The 27,873-nt window shown below is 50.4% G+C and overlaps 1 protein-coding gene across 6 annotated transcripts; it reads left to right on the top strand.

The window, feature by feature from the left end:
* The first annotated feature begins 261 nt into the window (after nt 1-261).
* Nucleotides 262-27,873, top strand: inhbaa (inhibin subunit beta Aa). Of its 6 annotated transcripts, XR_003672444.1 has the most exons (5): nt 3,258-3,394; nt 3,733-4,440; nt 10,847-13,310; nt 15,059-15,070; nt 27,863-27,873. XR_003672444.1 is itself a non-coding variant. In XM_028433272.1 (4 exons), exons 3-4 carry the CDS (start codon nt 3,912-3,914, stop codon nt 11,665-11,667), a joined length of 1,350 nt encoding a protein of 449 aa, XP_028289073.1. In that variant the 5' UTR covers nt 262-338; nt 556-666; nt 3,733-3,911; the 3' UTR covers nt 11,668-13,794. The 6 variants fall into 6 exon arrangements, 4 of the variants coding, with proteins under 4 accessions (XP_028289073.1, XP_028289071.1, XP_028289074.1 ...); XM_028433272.1 differs by lacking the exons at nt 3,258-3,394; nt 15,059-15,070; nt 27,863-27,873 and adding exons at nt 262-338; nt 556-666 and having other exon boundaries at nt 10,847-13,794; XR_003672445.1 differs by lacking the exons at nt 15,059-15,070; nt 27,863-27,873 and adding an exon at nt 20,837-20,847.

The raw sequence follows: 27,873 nt of genomic DNA, 5'->3' as shown, positions 1-27,873 counted from the left end.
GACAGAGAGGATGAAGGAGAGAGAGGAACAAACATGCAGCAACTTACCTTCTGAGGAGGCTCAGTTCCTTCACTGTCTCCTCTGTCATGGCGAGCACCACCCTCTTTGCTGTGGTGTGCTGGAATCTATGAAGGAAGACTGGACACAGTTAGTACCATGAAGTAATGGATCATAGGTTGGCCTGATGAGGGGAGAGGAGGGAAGAGAAGAGGAGGGGGAACCTTGAGAACAGGGCAGTGTGTGTGTTCTTTGTGTTCTTGTTGTGTACGTGTTTCAGGTACGCCTGCTGCCAGCCAATCAACTGCTCCATCAGTCCTCAGAGTTGTGAGCCGCTGCAGGTATTGATCAATTAAACACCTCCTCTTCATTCAGATGTTTATTTGATGATCAGTGTGTAAAACTGATCATACAGATTATTGATTGATAGACAATCAATCAGCCCACTTTCTCCACTTATTGGTGATTTCATCCTATGTAAAGCACTCTGAATTGCCTTGTGTATGAATGGTGCTATATAAATAAAGCTCGCCTTGCCTTGGTCTTATTGGTCTCTAGCTGCTGATTGGTCCGTGTGCAGACGTGGTTCCCAGCACAGTTCCCGGGCCCATGATGGTCTCTGTGACCTTTGGACTTTCTGAGTGTGATGACATCATCAGCGTCTGATTGGTGAGTGGCTTTCAGCAGAATAACCACATCACTGCAACTGTTTTTACTTCCTACACAAGGCTGAAGGAGCTCGCCTACACAACAGACACACCCGTACATGTGCACGCCACACACACCACGTCCTCGAGAAATCCCCTCTGTGTGTGTGTGTGTGTGTGTGTGTGTGTGTGTGTGTGTGTGTGTGTGTGAGAACTGGAATGCAGCCTGTAAATAAACTGTAACCCACACAGATGTCTTCATATTTCCAAACACACACACACACTCCTCTTCACTCCACTGTGTGCTCTCTGCTTGCTGCTAACAAGCTGATGTTAGTGTGTTAACATTCTAAACTATCACCAACACTGCAGAACCTCATCAGAACTTCAAATATTTAAAACAGGGATTTAGAAGCTAGCAAGTAGCTGTTAGCACTTCCTCACTGGACTCTGATTAGTCCGAACCAACCGTGGTTCATCACGAGCTCAGAGCCCAAAGCCTGGACGATGGAAGAATCCATCTGCTCAGTTTTCAGACAGAACCCAGATGTTTACGACCTCCTGCATGTTAGCATGTTGGTGTCAGCATTCTGCAGAACACGCTGAGGAAACAGTGTGGTTCTGTTTTTTATTTTTCCTCTGGTCCTTCTTTCCTTCATTGTCTCAGTGCCTCTCTTTTCCTGTGTGTGTGTGTGTGTGTTTGCCGGTGCTCTGGGGTTAAATTAGCCTGCACCTCCACAGAGTGTTTCATAAAGCTGCTGGAGGACAGAAAGATGGAGGGAAGGTGCTGAGGAGAGGTGGAGCTGAGCGGAGCGGAGGTGCTCTGAGGTCACACGAAGCGGTGGCTGCAGCTGACGCCCACTAGGTGGAGCACTTCAGTCTGCAGTCGGCTGTCTGTCAGACCTCACTTCACCTGAACACACACACGTTTATAAAACCAACACACCCGTGTGCAGCTTGTACACAGCGAACTGGAGGAGGTGTGTTTGATTTCTGCTGCGGCGCACCCGGTCCCTGAGACACCATGTAAACACATGGAGGAGTGTGTCGTGTGTGTGTGTAAACACTTCACATGAAGCTGTGTGTCGCACACTTTTCCAGCTGCTCTGGATGTGTTTAGGTTTTCAGGCCCGGAGGCGACTTTAAAAACAAAGAGCATCAGCGCGCTGCCGGCGGGCGACAGGTTCATGACTCACAGGTGGGAGTTATTTAAAGCAGCCACCGGTGCAGACACGTTAGAGCTCACAATACACACCGCCGCGCCTTTATAAGGCCACTCAGAGCGCGCCGGGCTCACACAGGCATGAGTGTTTTCAAAAGAAACACACACACACACTTTCCCCTGCAGTGATGATGTCAGAGCAGCAGAGGGAGAATCCCAGACGTCTGATTAAAGCAGGAAGCTTCGGTGCGTAACGCTGCGTCTTCTCTGCTTCCTCTACACTCACAGCTGACGCTGTTCTCTGGGTTCGTCAGACAGAGGCAGGCTGACTGTCAGGAACAACACACACACAGACACACACACACACACAGACACACACACATCACTGCAGGGTGGATCATGTCTCCCTGGACATCAGACCCTGCACAGAAAGCTTCAAACCCACTTTAAAGACTGCCTGTTGTTTCTCTGAACACGCTGGAGTCAGTGAACAGCTTCAGAACCTCCTTATCATCCTCCATAGCGCCCGGTCTGAGCCGTAAACACTCTGACCTCCGTCCATTCCGGGTTTATTTACAGCTTCTGGCCTTTAAAGTTATTTAACATTGAGTATGGGTTCTCCTTTCAAAGCCTCCAGAACCAGACCAAGACATTTCACACTAGATCTCAGCAGAACTTTGTGTTGAGACTTGTTGGTTCATATCTGGCAGCAGCGCCCCCTTGTGGGTCAGACCAGAGTGTCTGCTGTGTCTGACGTCAGATGGTTTGTTCCCCTGAAGCTGCTGTGTAAGAACACGTCATCAGCTTCCTCCTCTCTCATCATGTTGCAGGTTTTTTCGTGGTACTGTTGGTCGTGAAGTCACTTCCTGTTTGTACAGATGTGATGTCACTTCCTGTTTAGTCAAATCCTAAGTAAGACTTTGCAGCTGCTAAGACATAGTGTTCCTGTCCCAGAGCTAGCAGCTAGCGTGTTTGTGGCGATTCCAGCTGCCCGTCAGAGACCGGGGTTTCCCGGCGCTGCACGCATGACGCGGCGAGACAGCACAGTCATGAGCCATGATGTCATGTTGACTGGAGCTGAGGAGCGAGCAGACTAAACACATCCAGAGTGTCAGACAGACAGACTGACAGACAGATGGACAGGAGGCGAAATCCAGTTCATCCCAGACTTTTCCCCTCAACACGTAACTCATTCACAGCCGACCATGGGAGGAGGGAGGGGAGAGGGAGGGGGGATAAAGGAATCCCAGCTTTGCTCCATTAACAGCCAAACAGAGGAAGGGAGGGGGGAGAGAGCGAGAGAGAGAGAGAGAGAGAGAGAGAGAGGTAAAAGTTGGAAGTGCTATGAGTCACAGAGCAAGATGGGAGGAGACTGAGGTGGAGGAGAGAACGGGATGGAGGGAGGGAGGTATAATTATGGTGGGAGTCTGCCAGGGCGAGAGAGAAGAGAGAGAAGCAGAGGGAGGGAAAGAAAGAGAAGAGAGAGAGAGAGAGGCCAGCCCACTCCGGTAAAACCATTCAACTGGTGAGCGAGGGAGCACATTCAACAGAGAGAGAGAGAGAGAGAGAGAGAGAGAGAGCAAAAGAGGTAAAAGAGAGAGAGGAACTCCCTTCTTCTGGGATAACTTAGTCTAACTGCCTCTCTGACACACACACACACTCAAACACACTCACTCACACACACGCTCTGCAGCGGCGGCGCCGGGAGCACGGATCCTCCTGCACCATTCATCACATCTGAGACTTTTTCCATTTTCTTCTTCTTCTTTTCTTCTTTTCTTTCTTTCTCGTGACGCCTCCACATTTTCCAGCCATCTGTCCCTGACAAAAAGATAAGGATTACTCATTTTCTCTGCGCGCTCTCTCTGTGTTTTTGTGCCGTCCTCCTCTCGCTTCTTTACAGCTTTTTTTCCCTCCGTTTCGCAGGTGGACTGTGAGCTGAGCTGAACTTTGCAGTTTCCAAACTTCTGACAGAGAGACAAAGACAGAGAGAGAGAGAGAGCCGCACAGGAAGACTCTGCTTTCTTCAGCAGGACTCAGTTTTTCAGAACTCCTTTTCTTCATCTGACAGCATCACCAAATCCAGCAGCCAATCAGCTGCCAGCATGTCTGTGCTACCGTTGCTCAGCTGGACCCTGCTGCTGCTGGTCCAGGTCCACAGCTCGCCCTCTGACCCGGCATCCAGGCCACTCTCTATGCCTGCCCAACCCCACCGCCAGCCGGACGCCGCCTCCAGCTCCCACTGTCCCTCCTGCGCCCTGGCCAGGATGCGTAGAAACGAGGGCGTCACGGCGGCGGATGACTTGGCGGCGCACGAGGACGACGAGGCGGCTCAGCAGGACGTGGTGGAGGCGGTGAAGAGGCACATCCTCAACATGCTGCACCTCCAGGCCCGGCCCAACATCACCCGGCCCGTGCCCCGCGCCGCGCTCCTCAACGCCCTGCGCAAGCTCCACGTGGGGCGAGTGGCGGAGGACGGCAGCGTGCAGATCGAGGGGGAGGAGGAGGCGCGAGGGAGGGGAGGCCGGGGAGGAGGAGGAGGGGGAGGAGCAGCAGCGGTGGCGGCGGCAGCTCGAGCAGGAGATGCTGGAGACGCACAGGAGACGACGGAGATCATCACCTTCGCTGAGTCCGGTGGGTCCACGCTGCTGTGTGTGTGTGTGTGTGTGTGGACAGCAGACAAAGCAAGTACACAATTCTGTGTGTGTCAGTGTGTAAGTGTGCTTATTCCTTTGTGTGTGTGGACTGCTGTCAAGACAGAGCGTATATTTGTGTGTTACTGTGTGTGTGTGTGTGTGTGTTACTGTGTGTGTGTGTGTTACTGTATGTGTTACTGTGTGTGCGTGTCTGTTACTGTGTGTGTTGCTGTGTGTGTTGCTGTGTGTTGCTGTATGTGTGTGTGTTACTGTATGTGTGTGTGTTACTGTGTGTGTTACTGTGTGTGCGTGTCTGTTACTGTGTGTTACTGTGTGTGTTACTGTGTGTGCGTGTCTGTTACTGTGTGTGTTGCTGTGTGTGTTGCTGTATGTGTGTGTGTTACTGTATGTGTGTGTGTTACTGTGTGTGTGTGTTGCTGTATGTGTGTGTGTTGCTGTGTGTGTTGCTGTGTGTGTTGCTGTATGTGTGTGTGTTGCTGTGTGTGTGTTGCTGTGTGTGTAACAGACTAAGTAACAGCTGTGTCGGATATCAGCTTGTTGAAAATGAACCGTGTGTGTGTGTGTGTGTGTGTGTGTGTGTGTGTGTGTGTGTGTGTGTCCACCTGCTTAATTCCACCTGCGTACTCACTCAGCTGTATCCACCCACATCACACACACACACAGTAACCTCTGTAATCACCTCCTGCTGTTTTCAAAGAATACCTCATTATCTACTTAAAGTCAGAGGAGGTGTGTCCCTGCCTGCATCTGTGTGAGTGTGTGTGTGTTTCTAAGTGGTGTGTGTGCTGGAACGCTTCTGACAGACGGTAGCGGCAGAGAGTGCTACAGAGCAGGCAGAGGCTGGTGTTAGCGGCGCCCCTCCTCGCTCAGTGGTCTTCATGAACCTGCAGACCAGCTGCAGGTCACACTTAGCCCGCGTTCACCACCTTTAATAGAGGTCACCGAGGGGTCAGACCACTGCGTCGGCTGCTGCTGTCCCAGGAAGACCTTTGGTCTGATCCGCTCAGCGTCAGTGTGGCGGTGTGTTCGGTCAGCCGAAGGCGCCACAAGGATCACCTGTCAGGCGGAAATGTGGGCGGGACCGTGACGTCTGGGTTTTCTGTTGGTGCGGTTGAGTTTCTGTAGGCGAGTCTGGAACAGCAGATGGAAAAAGGGTTTTATGGAGCGGCTCTGAGCACACAGGCTGTGAGGAGCAGCTTCACTGGAAGGAAAACAGCATTTTAAGGGTTCCTCCGCCTTCAACCAATCAGCGCCGGCAGAGCTGGAACCTTCCAGTGATTCTGTCAGCTGTGACAGGTCAGGGTGAGGACCGCTGCTCCCTGCTCAGCCTCCAGAGAACAGTCTGTTATCCTCGGGGCTCCGTCACACAGCCTCATATACTCATGCACATGGGTCATATTAAACTCTGCTCACACAGTGGTGTCTGTCTGTGTATGTCTGTATGTCTGTGTGTGTGTGTGTCTGTGTGTGTCTGTATGTGTGTGTGTGTGTATGTTTGTGTGTCTGTATGTCTGTGTGTGTATGTGTGTGTGTCTGTATGTCTGTGTGTGTATGTGTGTGTGTCTGTATGTCTGTGTGTGTATGTGTGTGTGTCTGTATGTCTGTGTGTGTATGTTTGTGTGTCTGTATGTCTGTGTGTGTATGTGTGTGTGTCTGTATGTCTGTGTGTGTGTGTGTGTCTGTATGTCTGTATGTCTGTGTGTGTATGTGTGTGTGTCTGTATGTCTGTGTGTGTATGTCTATGTCTATATGTTTGTATGTGTGTCTGTGTGTGTGTCTGTGTGTGTGTGTCTGTGTGTGTGTCATGTGAACAACAGACCTGTTACAAACAGAAAATAAACCTTGTTCCATGTCAGAGTCTGAGCCGTCCATCCACCCAGACCTCCGCCCTCCGTTTCCTCCATCTCTCATGAGGTGATTCCTTCCACCACTAGAGGGCGCTGTGGCCTGCTGAAAGTCCTGATGCAGTGAATTTTTTCATGAGCTCCCTCCTGATCATTCTCCCCATGTCAGCCTCTTGGTCCTCCCACATACTAGAGTTTCTGCCTCTTCTGTCTCCAGCCATGCTCCTCACAAGATGTTCTGTTTACAGATCCACATGTGGTCAGGTCTGGTTGGATCCACCTACGGTCAGGTCTGGTTGGTTGGATCCACCTGTGGTCAGGTCAGGTCTGGTTGGATCCACCTGTGGTCAGGTCTGGTTAGTTGGATCCACCTGTGGTCAGGTCTGGTTGGTTGGATCCACCTGTGGTGAGGTCTGGTTGGTTGGATCCACCTGTGGTCAGGTCTGGTTGGATCCACCTGTGGTCAGCTCTGGTTGGTTGGATCCACCTGTGGTCAGGTCTGGTTGGATCCACCTGTGGTCAGCTCTGGTTGGTTGGATCCACCTGTGGTCAGCTCTGGTTGGTTGGATCCAACTGTGGTCAGCTCTGGTTGGTTGGATCCACCTGTGGTCAGCTCTGGTTGGTTGGATCCACCTGTGGTCAGGTCTGGTTGGATGTCATGTTCTGAGTTGTTTTCCTCCACATGTCATCTGACCTGCTGTGAGAACTCTTTGCACCGTCCTCTGCTTTGTCAGGAAGAACTGATGCATTCAGGAACCTCAGTAATTATTTTGGGCGACGGAGACGGCAAGTGGAGGAGGGGGGGTTATACTTGGCGGAGACAAAGTGTCAACCTCCTTTTAGCAGCTCCAGCACAATATCTATCTGTGCGGGCCCCCCCCCCCCTCGCTGCTTACACCCCCACCCCCACCCAATACACACACAGAGGACAATTAGGCTAATTGAACTTAATTGAACACATCATTAGCGACATTCCACAATCCACTTTTATCTTGCTCTCGCTCAGCTTCTCTCCGCTGGCAGACGGAATAAACTGCTCATTGTTGGTCTATTCTGATGTCCGCATCCGTCTGGGGATTTAAACCGGCAACCTCACACTGAGCCCGGGGCAGGGCCGGGTCACCAACTTCTGACAGTTCACACAAGCAGGAGCGCCTGCTGACAATGTTAGCATGCTAACGTGTCGCCCGGCTCTGATGTCTGAATGTCTCTGTGGGGGACAGAATCGGAGTGGACGGGGACCCTGGGGGTCTGGTGGAGGACAGGGGTCTTTGATCAGGTTAACACAATGAGCCGCAGTCATGCGGAGCAGGTTGTTTTCCTCCTATAAGCTGTTTGTCAGTCTGGCTTGTTCTGGTCCTGTCTCTGCTGTCTCCTGTTGCCACGGCGCCCTGATGAGTTTGGACAATGACGGATGGATGTGTTGTGAGGGGACAGACAGACGGACTCAGGGCTCATCACTCAGATGAGAGAGGAGTGAACATGAAAACTGACCCTGCTCTAACAGCCTAAGGACGCTTTGTGTTACAGATCAGCCAATCACTCTCTGAGTGTTGGTCACATGACTGCTGCTCACATGTCCGTCCATCATGGCTTCCTGCTGGCTGCTGAGGAGGACAGGACTTTTAACTCTGACTGTGAGATGAAGTGCTCTGATTGTTGTTGTCTGACTGTTGGAGTGCCACACATGATGCATTCAAGGACCATCAGAAAGTCCAAAGTTTCTTCCTGCGTCAGGTTCCTGGCTGTGATGATGAATGTTGTATGTTTGAAGACGACACCCTCCTCTTCATCTTCCTGCTTCCTGAATATAAATGTTTTCATTAGAACTGTGTGTTGTTGGTTGGGCTCTTCACTGACGTTGACTGAGTTTGGCATTCAGGACATTCCTCTCTCATCAGATGGCGGCGCTGCCTTCGGGTGTCTCAGCCATTTTGTTTCACACAGATTTGGTTTCCCGCCCGGAGCTCCTCGCCGTGTGTTTATTCACATGTGGAGCCAATAAAGGCCAAGCGAGGGCTTCCACTCTCTGTCCCGCAAATGCCTGACAGTCCCTGCTGAGGGCGTTACGCACGCTGTTTACATCATTTAAACGCTTTCATGTGCAGCTCCTAAAGAGGACGTTTATATGAGGTTAGAGTCATGTGACACTGTAAAAAAAGCAGTCATTAAATCCAGATGATTCTGTGTGTCACAGGGTGTTGCATGTGAAATGATGCTGTAAACTCACACACAGCTCAGCAGCCACTCTGTGTGTGTCTGTTAAACGTGTGAATGATGCGTTTTAACCCTGACGGGTCTCAGCAGGAAGTGAAGGCCACACCTGTTTAAACTGCAGCAGGTAAACATGCCGCTGACCGCCCCTCAGTGTAAACACACAGGACAGCCTGACAAAGACCCACACTGCACGCACACACACACACGCACGTGTCAGCTGCTGGTGTAAATCACCTGTGTACAGCAGGAATTCTGGGAAATGTAGTCCAGCAATAACCCTGGGTATCCGTTGACATATTCACTAACACAGTGTTGTGTTCAGGCTCCGCCCACATCAGGTTACCTCTGACGTACCTCTGTGAGTGTGTGAGTGAGTGTGTGTGTGAGTGAGTGAGTGAGTGTGTGTCTGTGTGTGTGAGTGAGTGTGTGTCTGTGTGTGTGAGTGAGTGTGTGTGTGAGTGAGTGAGTGAGTGTGTGTTTGTGTGTGAGTGTGTGTGTGTGTGAGTGAGTGAGTGAGTGTGTGTGTGAGTGTGTGTGTGTGTGTGTGAGTGAGTGTGTGAGTGAATGTGTGTGTGTGTGTGTGAGTGTGTGTGTATGTGTGTGTGAGTGTGTGTGTGTGTGATGGGGGGATTACGGAGGATTTAATGAGATGGATTATAACCCAGCCGTCCTTTTAACAGTGTTTGTGTCACATTCTGGCACGGTCCGTTGTTTAGCTGCTCTGGCTGATTAATCAAATCAAAGTCATAATACGCCCCAGGGGCTGATGGGAGAGCAGGGGGGGGGTGTGGAGGTTGCTGTTTGTTAAATATCAGCTTTCTGTGGCTGATTCCTGCATCAAGCCGCTGATTCTTGTTGAATATGCTGAGAGTTCAGACCGGCTGATTGTCGGTCCGGAGCTTCCTGTTTGCTCCTCGGCGCCGTGCCGCCGCAGACGTCAGCTTTATGAGTTGTTGAGATTTTGGCGTTGTGTAAATGGAGGGATTAGACGAGCTGCACGCTGAGGACTAACAGAGGTCGGACGCCGTCCAGGAGACATGAAGCTGTTTGTCTGTGAGTGTAAATGAGCTGCTGGAGGGAACTCCATCATCATCATCATCATGGACTCCTGGTTGGTCTCCTGCTGACACCTCCCTGTGCCTCTGCTCGGCCTGTATCAAACAGTTAGTATTTATGTCAGACATGTTTCCACAGGGTCGCTCGGTCGGCTGCAGCTTCCAGTGAGGGAATGTTTGGCTGCTCTTTAAAACCAGCTGAGCAGCCTGACGACATGCAGGACGAGCGGCGCCGCGCTGCGGTCTCATAATCGCAGCCTGCTGTCAGACGTGCAGCTCTGCTGTTACAGGAACAGGAGATGATGTCTTCTAAAATGGCTGAAGTCTGTCCCAGAATGCACTGGGCCAGAGGTGGGACAATAAGGTCTAAATGTTCAGCAAACATTCAGAAAGTCCGTCGAAGCTCCTCAGAGGAGTGCTCGGATCAAAGATCAGATTTTACACACGATGCATTCAGGGAGCACCAGGGAACATCAGGGAACATCAGGAAGCTGTAGGTTATTCCAGGTTCTTGGCATGATGGTGACATTAGTCAATGATACGACATCCTGTCTGCAGCTTCAAACAGGAGGATTTAGGTTTTGGGGGGGGACTACTTTCAGTGGCGGATGCATCTCTGTACCTGTGCATGTTCTGACAGAAACATGAATGAATGTTTATTTTTCAGTCCTTATGATGATGTAAGTGAGACGATCGCCTACACACACACACACACACACATGCCACTGAATGGAGCATGGCTGCTGCTGACATTCATAAACTCTCAAATCGTGACTTCGATTTTCTGTATGGACGCCTACGAGCGAGAGACACCACAGAGAGAGAGAGGATCTTATGTAACATGGTGGATGGCAACCTGTGATTAGGCCTGGCCAGAAAGTTTCTAGGAAATATAAACTACAGGTGTGTGTGTGTGTGTGTGTGTGAGCCTAAATTCAGGGCTCATTTCTGTTCCTGGTGGAAACCATTAAACGCTGCCTGACTCCAAAACCTCTGACCGCCACTGCTGAGTCAGCAGGAAGAGTCCAATCAGTGGTGTGTGTGTGTGCGTGCATGCATGTGTGTGTGTGTGTGTGTGTGTGTGTGCGTGCGTGCGTGTGTGTGTGTGTGTGTTCGTGTGTGGATGACTGCAGCTCAGATGTGGCTCACATGAAGACTGTGTGTCTGTGTCAGACTAAGCATGTTTGTGCTCAGTTGTATGAAGCATCAGTGTGTTGCTATGGTTACCAGCACATGTTTAACCCCGCCCCCTCTGTCTGTGTCTTAGGTGAGTCCCCGGGCGTGGTGAACTTCGTCCTCTCCAAAGATGGAGGTGACCTGTCTCTGGTGGAGCAGGCTAACGTCTGGCTTTTCCTCCGTTTGGCTAAGACCAACCGCAGCCGAACCAAAGTCACCATCCGTCTCTTCCAGCAGCGCCGTCCCCTGAATGGACATCCCCCTTCACCACAGGATGACATCTTTCTGGCTGAAAAGACGGTAGACACCCGTCGCAGTGGCTGGCACACCTTCCCGGTGTCAGCGGCGGTGCAGGCACTGCTTGAGAACATGGAGGACATGACGCTGAGCCTCAGGGTGTCCTGCCCGCTCTGCGCGGACACCGGCGCCACGCTCGTCTTGGTCTCGGGCAACTCGGAACCCTTGCAGCGCAGCAGTCAGCGGGAGCAGTCCCACCGGCCCTTCCTCATGGCCGTGCTAAGGCAGGCGGATGGCGGCGACTCGCGGCGGCGCAGAAAGCGCGGCCTGGAGTGCACCGATAAGGTACGCATCTGCTGCAAACGGCAGTTCTACGTCAACTTCAAAGACATCGGCTGGAGCGACTGGATAATCGCGCCGCCTGGTTACCATGCCAACTACTGCGAGGGCGAGTGCCCCTATCACATGGCGAGCATCACTGGGTCTATGTTTTCCTTCCACTCCACCGTCATCAACCACTATCGTATGAAGGGCCAAAGCCCCTTCCAGAACCTGAGGTCGTGCTGCGTGCCCACCCGGCTACGAGCCATGTCCATGCTCTACTACAACGAGGAGCAGAAGATCATCAAGAAGGACATCCAGAACATGATCGTGGAGGAGTGCGGCTGCTCGTAAGCGCCGATCTGAACCGGACTGGGGCGGAGACGAGAAGGACTCTGAGCTCAGAAAGGGCGGAGGAGTCGATGGAGGCGGTCACATGTTTCATCGCTCCGTCACTCCGGTCACTCTCTGAGAGGAAAACTCTCCTCCGGACTCGTCCAGCAGAACTCAGAGTCTCGAAGGCACTTTCAGAAAAAAGAGAAGAATATCTAATATATTTTTGTTACAAACGGAGGGAGCGAGGCTTATTTATGTGGCTGAGACGTTCACGCACCACTTGACCCGTCGGACCCCGGAGAGACGAGGTGCCTGAAAAACTACGAACAAAACAATCTCAAAACTATGCAACTTGTTTCACGTATTCTGGTTTAATGTATTTACTTGTTTGTTTGTTTACTTTTCAAACTGTCAAGAGGAAGGAAGAAGAGTTTTGTTTTTGTTTATGGAAGTATACATTTGTGACGTGTGTGTGTGTGTGTGTGTGTTGAGAGATACTTGAAAGAAACAAGTTGGCTCGGCTGCTGGAACCAAACACTTCTTTATGTTACCATGGTTACCATGTTGATGTTATAATTATTGTCAGTAAGTATATTAATAATAATATTATTGTTGTTGTTGTTGTTAATAATATTTGGTTCTTTTGTTTACTTTTCAAGAAATGTTACAAATGTTTTCATGTTTTTGCACTATAGCGACACTCACTTCAGAGTAGACAGACCCGGAGCATCCTGCAGCGTCCCCACTCAGGCTCCTGGTCTCAGAGCAGCGTCCCCGCTCAGACTCCTGGTCTCAGACTCAGAGCATCGTGCTCAGCCTCCGGGCCTGACAGTTCACAGGTTAGATCCAACGTTGAGCCTGGTGTGGCCGATCCGTCGTCACCAAATGTGTCACTGTGTGTGTGTGAAGCCAGAAGTTTGGGGGTTGACGCTGCGATAAAATAGTGATTCAGCCAAAAGTAGGTGGACACCACGTGGTTCGCTGTGATGGGCTTATTGACCTGTCAGTCAAATATCATATCACAGTCCATCCAAACTGCCGTCAGTAGACTCCTGTAAATACAGAAATTGTTGTTAGTGAGGTCATCAGACTAACCCACGCTAGCTCCATCCCCAAAACACACTCAGAGCTGCCATCATGCAGCTAGTGGCCGTCAGAGGAACTGCAGGTCGCGTCAGCTGTGGAGGCTTCTGATTGGATAAACAGACATTTGACTTTCTATCAGACACTGCAAGGGTTAAAAGCACGTTAAAACTACTATTTACTCATCAAAATGAAAGATGGACGACGAAGGTCTCTACAGATCATCTGCTGTCCAGAAACAGAAACGTTTCATCCTCAGATGAAACCCTAAAACACAGTTTGTTTCCCTTTAAAGAACACAGACACCTTTAACCCTTCGTCACTATTGAAGAATGAAATCAATCAGCTGCCTGAGACACTAGAAGCCTTTAAACCGGTTTGCAATGTGGAGAAGATGTTTAAAAACATTACAGTGCAAATATGATGCCTATCCACAGGAGACAACCAGGTCTGACAGCTGATGTCTGAAGTCCACGTCCCACACGTCACAGTGGACAGACAGACGGACACACGTCCAGTCAGCACGTTCACTGTCTTTAGTTTGCTTAGGACACCAAAGAGTGGAGCTGTTTGTGTGTGTTGATGCAGAGAACATCATTCCTTCACAGCTTAGGAAAGTCTTCACATCAGTGAGCTCTGTCAGATGTTGATCCTTGTTGTGATGTTTCCTTTTCCCACAATGCTTTACTCCATCTGAGGAGGAGAGGACGGTCCACAGTCGTCTCTGGGAGAAAACAACTGTGGTCCAGTCAGATCTGAGTGTTCCTGTGTTGTACCTGTTTGTACCAGTGTTGTTGTGTCGTTCACCAAAAGTGTGCGCGCGTTGGTCTTTTGATGAAGTCTGTTCATTTCCTTTGTGTTGGAGGGGGGCGGAGCCTCTTCTGGACTTTCTTGTGTGTACGTGGACGCAAACAAAATATCAGTGCAGAAAAAACCTTAAAAAAAGAAGCGAAAAGCTGAAAAAAGAAATCCATGAAGTGGTGTTTGTTGAGGTTCTGTCCTTTTTATCAAGAGAAAAAATACTGACACTGAACGAAGTGGACAAAGAATAAAAAGTCTATTTTTTATTCTGTATATATGGAACCAGACTTCAGTATGTTGCATTGCTTTGTTCAAACGTGCTTGTGGCATTTTTCTAATCTAATTTATTTTACAGTATTTTTGTTTTCGTTTCTGCTTCACTATTAAAGTTTAAAGATGTACACAAACACACGAGTCAGACATTCTTTTCCTGAAGCATGTGTCCTCTACACACACACACACAGTTGTATGAAGCATGTGTTCAGCTGAGTCTACATTTTAAGATTAAGATTAAGGAAACCTGTGTCTCACACTGGGGAAGCAGCAAAAAATAAGATGAACTAAGTACATTCTAAAGCCTCCTCTTAGTGGAGAACAGCACAGTGGATGCTGGTTACAGCTGCCCACAGGTGTCTCCACATCCTCCCAGTCCTGGAAATAAAACACTTTCAAACACCTGAAACCAAACACTGAGAAGCAACATTGTTCTGAAGTCACCGTCGGCGATGACAGCACCGTGAGGCGTGCAGCACCACACGTTCCACCCCTGATCTAACCTAAAACACACACACTACATTAAATGTTGTGTGTAAGCAGAACATGCTGCGTGTTCTTAAAGCTGGAGTTGGTTCCTGCCGTGCAGCCATTTGTCAGCAGCCTGTAAAGCTCACAGAGAACGGCCGGCTGCAGGTCGACATTTGTAACAGTTTAAACTGCCTTGTTAAACGTGCATATTAAAAAGCTGATGGCAAAGAGGAGGAGGAGGAAGAGGAGGAGGAGGAGCAGGAAGAGGGGGAGGCAGAGGAGGAGGCAGAGGAGGAGGAGGAAGAGGAGGAGGAGGAGGAGGAAGAGGAGGAGGAGGCGGAGGAGGAGGACGAGGACCGGAGGAGGAAGAGGAAGAGGAGGAGGAAGAGGAGGAGGAGGAGGAGGGGAAAGAGGAGGAAGAGGAAGAGGAGGAGGAGGAGGAGGAAGAACAGGAGGAGGAGGACGAGGAGCCGAAGGAGGAAGAGGAAGAAGAACAGGAGGAGGAGGTGGAGGAGGAGGACGAGGAGCCGGAGGAGGAAGAGGAAGAAGAGGAGGAAGAGGAGGAGGAGGAGGAAGAGGAGGAGAAAGAGGAGGAAGAACAGGAGGAGGAGGCGGAGGACGAGGACGAGGAGCCGGAGGAGGAAGAGGAAGAGGAGGAGGAAGAGGAGGAGGAGGAGGAAGAGGAAGAGGAGGAGGAGGAGGCAGAGGAGGAGGAGGAACAGGAGGAAGTCAGGTTCTATTCAGGCTGTGACCCTCAGAGGTCGACAGACGGAGCTTAAAGTTGTGTGTGTGTGTCTGTGTGTGTATCTCTGTGTTTGTCTGTGTGTGTGTCTCTGTGTGTGTCTCTGTGTGTATCTCTGTGTGTGTCTGTGTGTGTCTGTGTGTGTGTCTCTGTGTGTATCTCTGTGTGTGTCTCTGTGTGTGTCTCTGTGTGTGTCTCTGTGTGTATCTCTGTGTGTGTCTCTGTGTGTGTCTGTGTGTGTCTCTGTGTGTGTCTCTGTGTGTGTCTCTGTGTGTGTCTCTGTGTGTCTCTGTGTGTGTGTGTGTGTGTCTCTCTGGTGACCACACTGTGGATCATGTCTCCTCCTCTGAGTGAACCTGCGCTCTTTCAGGAAGTGACGCCATTTTGGAAAAGATGCAGTCCTGTCACATAAACATCACGTGGTGAAGGCCTCTGCTGCAGGCCGGCACCCTCAGGGTTACATGTTTAACCCTCAGCAGGCGCTGTGAAGACGTGAGGATCAGATCTGGCTCTTGGCACTCTGGGTAATTTAAGACGGAAATCACAGACATGGACGGAGTGCAAGGATTCAAATCACTGACAGCAATTATCACAAATGACCGATTCCAGCCTGATAGCAGGCCGCCGAGAGGCCGCTCACACAGGGCGTGACGCACACAGGGCGTGACGCACCGCCATTTCCTGCAGCTGACGGGAATCTGACGGCTGCATGGGAAACTGTCCCACGGTTCAAACTGTCCCACACGGTTCAAACTGTCCCACACTGTCCCACGGTTTAAACTGTCCCACACAGTTCAAACTGTCCCACACTGTCCCACGGTTCAAACTGTCCCACACAGTTCAAACTGTCCCACACTGTCCCATGGTTCAAACTGTCCCACACTGTCCCACGGTTTAAACTGTCCCACACTGTCCCATGGTTCAAACTGTCCCACACAGTTCAAACTGTCCCACACGATTCAAACTGTCCCACACGGTTCAAACTGTCCCACGGTTTAAACTGTCCCACACTGTCCCACGGTTCAAACTGTCCCACACAGTTCAAACTGTCCCACACTGTCCCATGGTTCAAACTGTCCCACACTGTCCCACGGTTTAAACTGTCCCACACTGTCCCATGGTTCAAACTGTCCCACACGGTTCAAACTGTCCCACACAGTTCAAACTGTCCCACACTGTCCCACGGTTCAAACTGTCCCACACTGTCCCATGGTTCAAACTGTCCCACACAGTTCAAACTGTCCCACACGATTCAAACTGTCCCACACGGTTCAAACTGTCCCACACTGTCCCACGGTTTAAACTGTCCCACACAGTTCAAACTGTCCCACACTGTCCCACGGTTCAAACTGGCCCACACAGTTCAAACTGTCCCACACTGTCCCATGGTTCAAACTGTCCCACACTGTCCCACGGTTTAAACTGTCCCACACTGTCCCATGGTTCAAACTGTCCCACGCGGTTCAAACTGTCCCACACTGTCCCACGGTTCAAACTGTCCCACACTGTCCCATGGTTCAAACTGTCCCATGGTTCAAACTGCCCCACACGGTTCAAACTGTCCCACACTGTCCCATGGTTCAAACTGTCCCACACTGTCCCATGGTTCAAACTGTCCCACACTGTCCCATGGTTCAAACTGTCCCACAACTGACGTCACTATACAGACACAAAACCTCTTCAGTCAGCCTGACGGGCTGGACACACAGCAGGTCAGCTGGACCCTGCAGGAGGAGCTACATCACTTCAAAATGGTAGATGTCCTGTTGGGTTTAGGCTCTGGCTGCAGAGACTTTTTTGTTGGGCTGCCTGACACCTCTGTGACATCACTGCTCGCCCTGCAGGTCCTCAAACATGACTTCCTGTTTCATCACCAACACCAAGCTGTTTGACAGAAGCTCACACGGCTGCTTCATGTCAAGTAATAACAAAACAAAAAGGTGTAAACGCGGAAGTGGGACTGCAGCAGCTTAAACAGCCGGCCTGCACCGCCGGCCTGCTCACTGCCACGGTCAGAGGCGGGACATCAAATGTATCGGTGCAGTGACCATCATGAACCCTGAGCGCACACTGATACAAAGTGATGACGTGTGTCAGCGGCGCCAGCTGACGTCAGAGTCGACAAAGTATCAGTCAGACTGACGGAGGAGGACAGCGCTCACATTCCTCTCACACAGCATCTCTCTCACACACACACACACAGGGTTTATCTGAAACCATTCACAGAGACACAAAGACTGAAACAAACTGCAATACAACCTGCGTCACTTTTTAACGTGTGGACAGAAGTCCTCTCAAGCATACGTTTATGATCCAAACTGTCAGAAAACATCCAAGTTGTGTTTGCGTGTTTTTTGTCAATTGATGATTTATGGCCTAAACAAAACATAAAATCTCACAAACGTAAAGTACAGTCACAAAATTCAACCATCGCTTCACTACACAAAGCTGCATGTGCAGGACAATGCACCTCCAAGAAGAACCATGCATCAGTGCACTCATTCATTCTGCCTGTCATGATCCTGGTGGTCCTGGTCCTCCTGGTGGTCCTGATGTTCCTGGACCTCCTGGTGGTCCTGATGTTCCTGGACCTCTTGGTGGTTCTGATGTTCTTGATGTTCCTGGTTCTCCTGATGTTCCTGGTTCTCCTGATGTTCCTGGTCCTCCTGGTGGTTCTGGTGTTCCTGATGTTCCTGGTCCCCCTGGTGGTTCTGGTGTTCCTGATATTCCTGGTCCTCCTAGCTTTCAGAGATTCAGCTGCTGTCCTTTACAAACAGGACGACCTCCATGATGGGTCTAAGGATCAGACCGTCTGGCTGGACTCCTTCTGTCCTTCCTCATGTTAGAGAACAGTGGGTGGGTGTTTCTTGGTGCTCGCTGTCACACCCAGCAGCCTCTCTTTCAGGTCTGTGTCTGCTGACATGCAGGTCACCGTCTGGACGGGCTGCTTCCTGTCCTGTCGGCCATGTTTTCTGTCCTTGGGGGTTCCTGCTGTCACATCCATGTATTTACTGCTTTACTCCCCAACCAAGCCATGTCCCTGCACTCCCTAAACATCCTCCCCCATCTGCACCTGAGCCGCTTCTCCCACAGTGAGACGTCCAATATGTGTAGTATACACACAGCATGCACTGTATAAGTGTGTGTCTGTGTGTGTGATGTCGGGCTGGATGATTTGATCTCCACAGTCTGAGAAAACTAAAACCCCAAAAAACCGCCATAAAACACCCCGCCACTTCTAACCCCCACACAGACCCTGAGCTAAACTTGTACAAATGTACAGAGGCTCCGTCAGCCTCCATCAGTGACCATCAGCCTCCATTAAACCTCCATCATCAAACTCCGTCAGCCTCCATCAACCACCGCCGGCCTCCGTCAGCCTCTAGACATGATACATTAAAAACATTAAAACCAGACATCAGAGTGCAGGTAAGGGTTAACTATGGTTTCAGGATGACACAGACTCTGCTGCCAAGGCCTCAGATCACACACACACACACAGACACACAAACAGACACACACACACAGAGACACACACACACAGATGTCCTCCAGCCCTCCTCTGTCCTTCACAGCGACACTCAAGACTCAACAGGACTGATAAGTTGTGGTCTGACCCTGGTATCTGTGTGCGTGTGTGTGAGTCTTCATAAATAAATATGAGTGATGGGTCAGTGAATGCAGCACACAGTTTACTGAAGATGAGCAGAAGTCCTCAGTCCTTGCTGCCGATGGTGATGATGATGTTGTTCTTCCTCTGCCCCAAAGTCAGCTGTATGAAGGACACAGATATGAAGTCTGAAGGTCGGGTCAGACCTTCAGACTCAGCTTATGTCCTTCTGCGGTCAGCCGTGAGGACGTCCACTGCTGAGACATCAGAAGCCAAAGGCTGCTTCCAATGAAGGGGAGGCAACAAGCAGAATGAACTTCCTTTTAAAGGACCCTGTCTGATCACCTGCTGCCTGCAAAACACACTGTGTTCATTCAACTCATCCATCATCCTGCTGCTGAAAGGGCAGCCAACACACACACACACAGCTGCTGGCACTTTGGATCAGCAAATGGAATTTGCAATAAATCAAAAGAAAGCCGAGACAAAAACATTTCGTCTTTTTTGTTTCAATTATTGCAACGAGTCAGAAACAGGTGTCTAAAAATGAAACTGGTCCTCAGAAAGATACATACACATACAACACACACACTCTCTCTCTCTCTCTCTCTTTAGTGTGCCGTCTGTTTAATTTCCTGGCCTGCTATCATTTTACTCTACAGAGTCGTCAAAATAGGATTAGAGTGTTTAATAAAGGATGATTCCCACCATGAGGAAATGACTCTGCAGGGTAACACACACACACACACACACACACAGATACAGTGTAACACCTCTGGAGTCTTCACTGGTCTGCTCAGCTTCTCAGTTTCCACTGGATTAACAAACACCTGAACACTTATATAACCTGCCTGCATCTCTCTCTCTCTCACACACACACATTATCTCACCCAGAATGTCTTGTCGCCTCTGGTGAGTTTCTGAAGTTGTTTTGAGGTGTGTTTTCCCATCTCACTTCTCGGGGAGGCCTGTCTGGAACGTGATAGGTTTACTCACCTGTCAATCAAAGCAAACACACAGCTAGGGGTTATGGAACAGCATCTAGACATTCTACAGACTCCACTGGCTCAACAGCCCTCTGCACACATGCTAACTGCTACATGCTAGTCGTCAGAGAGCCCGAGCAGCTGGTTGTCACTGACAGATGTTTGGTCCAATCAGCTGCTGTGTGAGGGTTCTGTGGTCTTGTCATGGAGCATCATGCAGACAGTGCAGCAGGTTTAATGAGCAGGAAGTGGCAGCAGGTCGGGGTGAACAGGTTCTCTCATTACTCAGGTTCAGTGAAACGATGTTCTGGAAATCCTCCCGACTGACATTCATGGCGTGTGTGTGTGTGTGAGTGAGTGAGTGTGTGAGTGAATGTGTGTGTGTGTGAGTGACCATAGGGACCGGACACTCTGTAATTATGACACATTTGACTTGTGAAGAAGGTAATCAGAGACATGTCAGAGCTCTGACGCACGGAGAAAATAACCCCGAACAAAAGCAGCTACCAGGAAGAAAATCTTCTGATCAATACGTTGGAATCAAATGACGCACAGCAGAACATTCCTCACACACCATGCTCACATAATGAGGCCACATACTTTCATAAGGAACACGTTAGCCTCCATATTTCCTGTCAGGCAGCCTCTGTGGACGTCCACACATTCAGAGTTCAGGGGACGAGTGACAGTGAGACCGTGATGTCATCCTGCAGGGGACTGCTGTGTCTCTGTGAGGAAACTATGAGCCTAAAAGCCAGACAGACCCACAATGGGATCACATGGCCTCAGAGCGGTGCATTATGGGTAGATGTTGTTTTGCAGCTGCTTCCTGTTGATCTGCCTGTAAATGCAGCAAAACAATCACCATGGCAACCACCATCCCGCCACCAGGTGACCCTCCACCAAGTCCATGGTCTACTTCCTGTTTTTACACTGACCAATCAGCAGAGGTAATGCTCCCACCTGGTACGAAGTGACCTTTCTCGGCGTGGACACACACCGACCCGACCCAGTGACACATGTTCGCATCCTGATCCGGAGCTCCAACCCTGGTCTCTGCGGGTCTGTCAGTGTGAGTCTCTGGCTGGAATGTGTGTGTTATCACCATGTTCCCTCACTGATGCATTGTTTCACAGCTCGGACAAAGAAAGGGCCAGGGACACTTATTAGCGCTGTGAGACAGGAAGTAGAGCAGTGAGACAGACAGACTGAGATAACTAGGTGTGTGTGTGCATATCAAACATTTTCTCACACCTGCACACACACACACACAGAAACGTGCAGGAAATGTGACGTCAAAGTAGCTTCATTTAATGAGCTATTGTGCTGGTGTCTCTGAGGTGTCACAGAGTTCATGTCCAATCATCTCTCCCTCTCTCCTGTCTCTCCCCCCGCTCTCATTCACTCGCCTGCACTAGCTCCTCTTCCTCTCTCTCCTGTCGCTCTCTCCTCTCTCTCCCCCTCTCTCCTGTCTCTCCCCCTCTCTCATTCACTCGCCTGCACTCGCTCCTCTTCCTCTCTCTCTGCTTCATTTCCTGTGTAGACCATGTTCTTATTGAACGCTGTGATCAGGTCAGATAAAAGTATGAATGACTGTTGCAGGATGATCATTCCTGCAGCTTCATGATGAACAAACATCATGTTGATGAAGACTCCCGGTCATCCAGGTCATCTTCATTCAGAAGCCCCCCCCCCCCTCCCTCCCCCCTGAGCTCCTCCACCACATATAAACCATGTTTCCCCATCAAACAGAACTGATGGAGCTGATGGAGGAGCAGAGGAACGTCTTCAAGAGGACTCTACATGTCCACACGCCCTGCTTCAGTCGCCTTTACAAACATTATGTTCTGCATGAAGAAAGCAGACTCAGTTCTGACAGACAGATGCCTGCAGGCCCTAATGAAGCTGCAGAGGATCCTGGGGTGTGCTGTGCTGTGAGGGATCCACCTGAAGCATCCATTGTTACCATGGAAACAAAGGGCAGGTTTTTTGAAGGAGCCTTCGAAGTGGGGCAGCAAAAATGGAAAAGTGAATGGAAGGAATCACAGCCGCCATAGCCGCTGCTGGGCTGCTGCTGCTGCCGGGACGCTGCTGCTGGGACGCCGCTGCTGGGACGCCGCTGCTGGGACGCCGCTGCTGCAGGCCGACTGTAAATCTCACCTGAATTTCCTACAAAGACGCAGTGCAAACCTTGACCCCACAAACCCCAGAAGCCTTATATAAGGATTAGCAGGCTGAGCAGTGTGTGTGTGTGTGTGTGTGTGTGTGTTTGGGCAGATGTTTTATGGCTCTTTTCGTTGACATTTAAAAGGAGAAAGACACTGAAAACGTCTCTGCAGGACGGATGTATGAGAAACGAGGGAGGAAGAGGAGGAGGCGGAGGAGAGGAGGGAGCCGTTCCCACCGTAAATCACAAACACAGATGGCTCAGCACAGCGAGGAGAAGACGTGGACATGCAGAGAGGGAGTCTCCACGTTTCAGACCAGGAAGTGTGACAGCGCGGCCAGGTGATGATGCTGTGTTTGAAAGGTTTCTACCGTTGGGTCCCCTCACAGGTCTGCATGTCCAGGAAAGCCCTGAGGAGGAGGTCCAGACTAGGCGAGACAGATCAGGTCTCACACAACTGGACTTCCTCCATGTTAAGGGACAAAAAGTTGAAGCTGCCCCGCCCCTAACCCCGCAGCCCGGTGTCCCACAGCCAGGACGGGATCTGCAGTGCTCTTTGGAAATCTGAGGTCTGACTCTCTGAGTCTCCTCCAGCATCCAGAGGCAGCTTTTTCTTACAACAATGAACAACAACACAAAAACACTGCGGGCAGGAGTCTGAGCCTTTACAGTGAAGTTGTACTATCTACATGATGGACTTCAGATCCCCAGAAAGCAACAGTCCTGACAACACGAGCATTCAGAGTCCACATGTGAAGCAGGCTGGGAGTCTTCGGCTCTCTGACCCCCATCATAAATCAGACAACCGCTGGCAGGCCAACAAGAACCACAAACCTCGACCTGTTCAGAGAAAGACGGCCTCTGATATCTGCACACACATCGCCGCCTGCCTGCTCACGCCTCACGCTGCAGGACACACAAACAGCCTGTGTCTTGGTTCCTCTGTTGCATCACAGAGCTTGATGCTCAGTTGCTCAGATGTGAACAATGTTTGCTGTGACCTCTGAACCTGAAGAAACACCAAGAATCCACTCACATCATGAGGAATGTCTGCAATGTTTCTGTTGGATGTTTGTAGATATCTCAGCTCATTTATCTGATGTGATCTTATCTGATTCCGTGTCAGCCGCTCTGCCAAAGTCATCCAGAACGGAGCTCAGATTTTTTAGCTGTTAACACACAGAGCAACATGAGAGCAGGGCTGCTAATCCGCCTATGAAGAGTCAGACCCTGCAGGTCACAGGCCTCAAATGTATCCTCAAAGTCGGGTAGTGAGGTCTTGTGTGTGTGGCACTCGCACACCGTGCTGCCTGATGAGGACTGAGGACTCGGGCTGGAAGCCAACGGTGTGACTAACAGGTCCAGAGAACCCTTCAGTCTGTTTTCTCTGCTGGCCTCAGATCGTTCTTCTGCTAACGTTCAGCTTCAGTGTGTTCACACCGGGTGAATTATGGCACCCTGCTGTGCAGTCTGATGGTCTCACTGTGGGGGCGTCACATGGTCTGGGTCTAAATGCATCATAAACAGCACCCATCTCACCCTGATGGTCCTCACTGTGCTGCTGACTGACTGCAGACAGACTTTACAGGGTTAAAGTTGATGCTAACTTAGCACATTAGCATGCTAATGTCACTACAGCTATTTATTTTAGGTGCACAGAGCAGCAATGCAGTCCAACCTAACACACACACATTCAGGGAGAAGACACTATATGGCCAAAAGTATGTGGACAGCCAGCCTCCATGTTTCTGCTTTCTGTCCAGCCTTTGTACAGTCTGATGAAGGGTGATGAGGTTTTCACTGGTCTGTCCATCAAAGGTCAGAATACACTGATCGATCAATCAGACAATCAATCATCAGCTGCAGATCTACAGCCTCATGAGTAACAACCATTTAGCACAAACAGCTTCTGTCTGACTGCTGAATGATCTGTGAACTCAGATGTCAAACATCATTGTGTGTGTGTGTTTGCATCATTGCAAACACACACACACACACACACACAGAGGAGGAGGAAGAACGGAGCCTTCCCAGGCAGATGTCGCCTGTGATCAGTCTGATTGGCCATGAGCAAAGTTTGGATCTCCCGTGAGGCCATGTGGCCAGCGGCAGTTCCAGACAGACAGGAAGTGCTTAGAGAGGTAAAGTATGGTCAGACTTGACGGCTGTGTGTGGGTATGAATCCTGGACTGCTGATAAAGATGGAGGAGCAGCAACCCTTTGATGTATCAGCAGCAGCAGGTTGTCTCCACAGTGAACCACAACACGGCGAGCGGCCGCCTGTGTCCACGTCTGCTTACCTGCAGAGGACCGTGAGCACCTGCAGCTTTTATTTTGGAGAGACTGTGTTCCCTGTCACATTCAGTATATTCAATATTTTTGGTGTTTGTGCAGGGACCACATGCTCAGACTGACCATCTGTGTGTGTGTTTGGGTGTATACAGCATACATACTGCTCAGATGGTCTGTCTAGACTGTGTGTGTGTGTGTGTTAAGGGTGTGATTGATCAGTCAAACGGCCTGTCCCCTGTTTAAAATGCAGCTTTCATGGTCATGTGACAGCACCCTCAAGTGGCCACAGCAGTTATGACTGGAGTGGTAGTCTCTGGGGTGGGGCCCCGGGGTTTGGATAAAAAGCCCCAGATGCAGGCGGGCTGTCATGCTTCTGGACTGGCAGACCAGGGTGGTGGTCCCCCATTTCAGGATGGATGACTGGAGGGTGTGCTCCTACTACAGGCTTCACACTCCTCAGACTCCCCGCTAAAGTTCATGCAGCGGTGCTGGAGAAGAGAGTTCTCTTGATAGGTGACTCTCAGGAGGCGCAGGAGGATCTACAGTCCTGCCCTCATCTGGGGCCACGAGCTGTGGGTAGAGACCAAAAGAAGCTGCAGCATGGCCGGACTCTCGGACTCTGGCAGAGGAGCTCAGTCATCAGCACGTCCCTGAACAGCAGCTCTGATCCAGAACAACCAACAGCCCGAGAACCAACGGTCCGCTTTCTGTCTGACAGACGATTATTCACCAACGCAGCTCAGGCTGACCTGCCTCACACACACACACACCGTCAGACAGGCTGTTCTTGGAGGTGCCCGTCTTTACATCGAGTACAGCCCACACTGACACACACACACTGATGTCGACCTACCCACGCATCACATCATCACGCACTAAAACACAGACGGCCAGACAAACAGCATGACCTAGGAATACACACACACACACACACACACACACGTGAGCCATGAGTAATTGTCTGAATCATGCTGAGAAAGTGAAGTGTGTCTGTGCATGTGTGTTGTGATGTTTGTAACTCAGTGTTCCAGTCAGGCTGCAGCAAACTGTCAGAAGTAAAGTTGGTGCTTCTTTCTTTCTCTGCAGCTTCCTGTATGTCTCTGACAGGAAACGGGTCCCGGCACTCAGACCGGCTGCACGGCGCTCAGACCGGCTGCATGGCCTCAGACCGGCTGCGTGGCGCTCATATCTCCTCAGGCTGCTGCAACACCATGACGGGCAGATTAGAGCAGCCCGCTGACGGATGTCAGACCTGAGCAGGTTCATCAGCAGTCAGTGTGAGTCCTGCACCTGTGGCATCTCTGTGATGGTGCAGAAATGTCTGCATCAGTGGACCAGAGCAGGACATGCGGTCCATGTCCTCTGTTTGTACCTGCTGCTGTCACGTTCATGTGTTGAGGGGGCGGGACACTAATGTTCTGACTGTGAGAGTCTTAAAAACCAAATCCTGTCTTTAGTGACAGGCCCAGACAGAGACACAGTCCCTGACACTCCTCCTACTAAAGCCTCCTCTCTGCCTACTCCCCACACGACGTCTGCTGACCTCAGGTCGATGACACACACAGAGCGTGTGTGGCGGTCTGATGATGTAGCCACGCCTCCAGACGGCTGCTGTTAGTCACAGTGTGTGCTGTAGGGTATTTCTGTGTCACACCCTGTTCCTAGGGGGAATCCTTATGATGCAACACTAGGCTGCTAAAACGAAGCCGTCTGATGTGAGACAACAGAGACGTGCTGTTACCTGCAGCTTTAATAAAGAGGCTGCCAGCTGTGGGTCGTATTACAACAGGACACACCTGCATTGTTGTCACACACACATCCTGCAAGCACTGCACGTTCTGCATGGAACCATTTTGGACCACTAGAGGGCAGAGCGCCTTCTGATGGTCCAACATGTGACCCAGCACCTCTGTGGTCTGTCAGGTAGAAGGTCTCCACCTGTCTTCACACCGGTTAGAGCCCTTTTAGAGCTCCTGCTCCCCTTCTGTGCTGACAGCTCAGCTGCTGAGGGGGAGGAGACTGATCATCACCCAGAACCTGATGATGACGCCCTCAGCTGGTGGTTTACTTCTCCAACCTCACAGGACACCCAGCAACTGATGGAGGGTGCTTCAGACTCAGACTGATGAACTGAAGCTTCACCTTAGAGCCTGTTCAGGATCGTGGAGTCAGAGCAGAGATGAACCCAGCCGGTCTAATCTCACCTCAAAGAGAAAGGACACTGCTTTGAGGACAACAATGTCCACAGCCTAGACAGAGAGGACGGATGGTCTGAAAGAGGAGTCAAGGAAGCATCTATGTTTAGCTGGAAGAACCTTCCCTTAACAGAGGTGGAGGTCTCAGACATCATCTTTCTACCACATACAGCAGCTTCCATCCATCCCAGGAAGCTTCACTGCAAGTCACATGATCACAGCAAGACCAATAGACTGTCCACCTTCCCCCCACCACAGCCCCCTGTAGTCTCATAGTGGTTAGACACAGCCAGCACAGTCCCTCAGACCAGCACAGGTGTGAGGGACTGTTCCCCCTCCCCAACTGAGCTCCTCCAACACATATAAACCATGTTTCCCACCAACAGGTAGAACTGATAAAGCTGATGGAGGAGCAGAGGAACGTCTTCAAGAGGACTCTACAAGTCCAGACGCTCCAACCTTCTGAATGAGATGACCTGGGTGACTGAGAGTCTTTATCGACATGCGTAAAAAGAGAAAAGATGATGATAAGATCAAAGAAGCCAGCGAGCTGAGCTGGATTATCACTCAGATTATTGTTTAACTCCTGTTTAAATCCAGCAAACCGCTCTGTAGCTGTGTGTAAACACTGAGCAGCTGGAGATGAACGAAAGTTTTTCCACATCAGATGCATGAGAATACATTAGTGTGTGTGTGTGTGTGCGCTCTTTTAATTGTATGTATGTTTTGGGGTGTGTTCTGATGTTTGCATGCAACATCATGTGTTTAAGTCTGTGTCTCTCTCGCTCTCTCTCTCTCTGTGTCTGTGTCTCTGTGTGTGTGTGTGTGTCTGTGTCTCTCTGTGTGTGTGTCTGTGTCTCTGTGTGTGTGTGTGTCTGTCTCTCTGTGTGTGTATGTGTGCAGTCATTACCCACCATGACTCATCTCTGCTCAAAAACAACCCGGTGCAGGAATTTCCACATCGGCTGGTTTGGTTGTTTCTCTGTCTCCTCGGCTGGAAGAAAACGAGGCGACTCGGAGACTAAACACTGAGCAGCGTCTTTGTTCTCGGTGGAACCAATCAGTGCGACCTCAGGTCACAGTTCAGGTTTCACAGTAAAGTTTGTCTTACACAGTAAACAAGTGGTTTCACTGGAAGGTTCTGCTTCTGTCTCTGAGCTCTGAGCTGATCAGGGTTCATTTGGCATGTTACAGTCCACACTGGACAGAGGACATGGTCCTGAAAAGCAGACGTAGATGTCCTGAAGGAGGGTTCAGCCATTTGGGGAGGAGGTTTCTGAAGAAGACCTTGAGATTTTCGAACAGACTCCAGACGTGGTCCAATGCTTTAAATGGGCTCGTTGAGAAGCAGCGACTTGTAGGACTGCAGAGGTTGCAGACAGTTTCAAGCTCCAGAGGTTCTGGAGAGTCTTCTCAGAGGTGGTTTCCAAAGGTTGCTGGGTGAATAGCTTGTAATACTCCAGGACTTTAGAGGATGACCAGGACACTGATGGCTTTGAAAGTCCTGTAAGAAGTTGCAGACTGTTTGAAGAGGTTGTGGAGGTCTGAAGGTCCTCTCTGAATATTTGATTAGGTCGCTGAAGTTCTTTACAGTGATCCAGACA

Source organism: Parambassis ranga, chromosome 20 (assembly GCF_900634625.1).
Source record: "Parambassis ranga chromosome 20, fParRan2.1, whole genome shotgun sequence".
In the NCBI taxonomy this organism is placed as follows: Eukaryota; Metazoa; Chordata; class Actinopteri; family Ambassidae; genus Parambassis; species Parambassis ranga.
The sequence above is the reverse complement of the archived record's forward strand: the minus strand, read 5'-3'. Positions and strand labels throughout refer to the sequence as shown.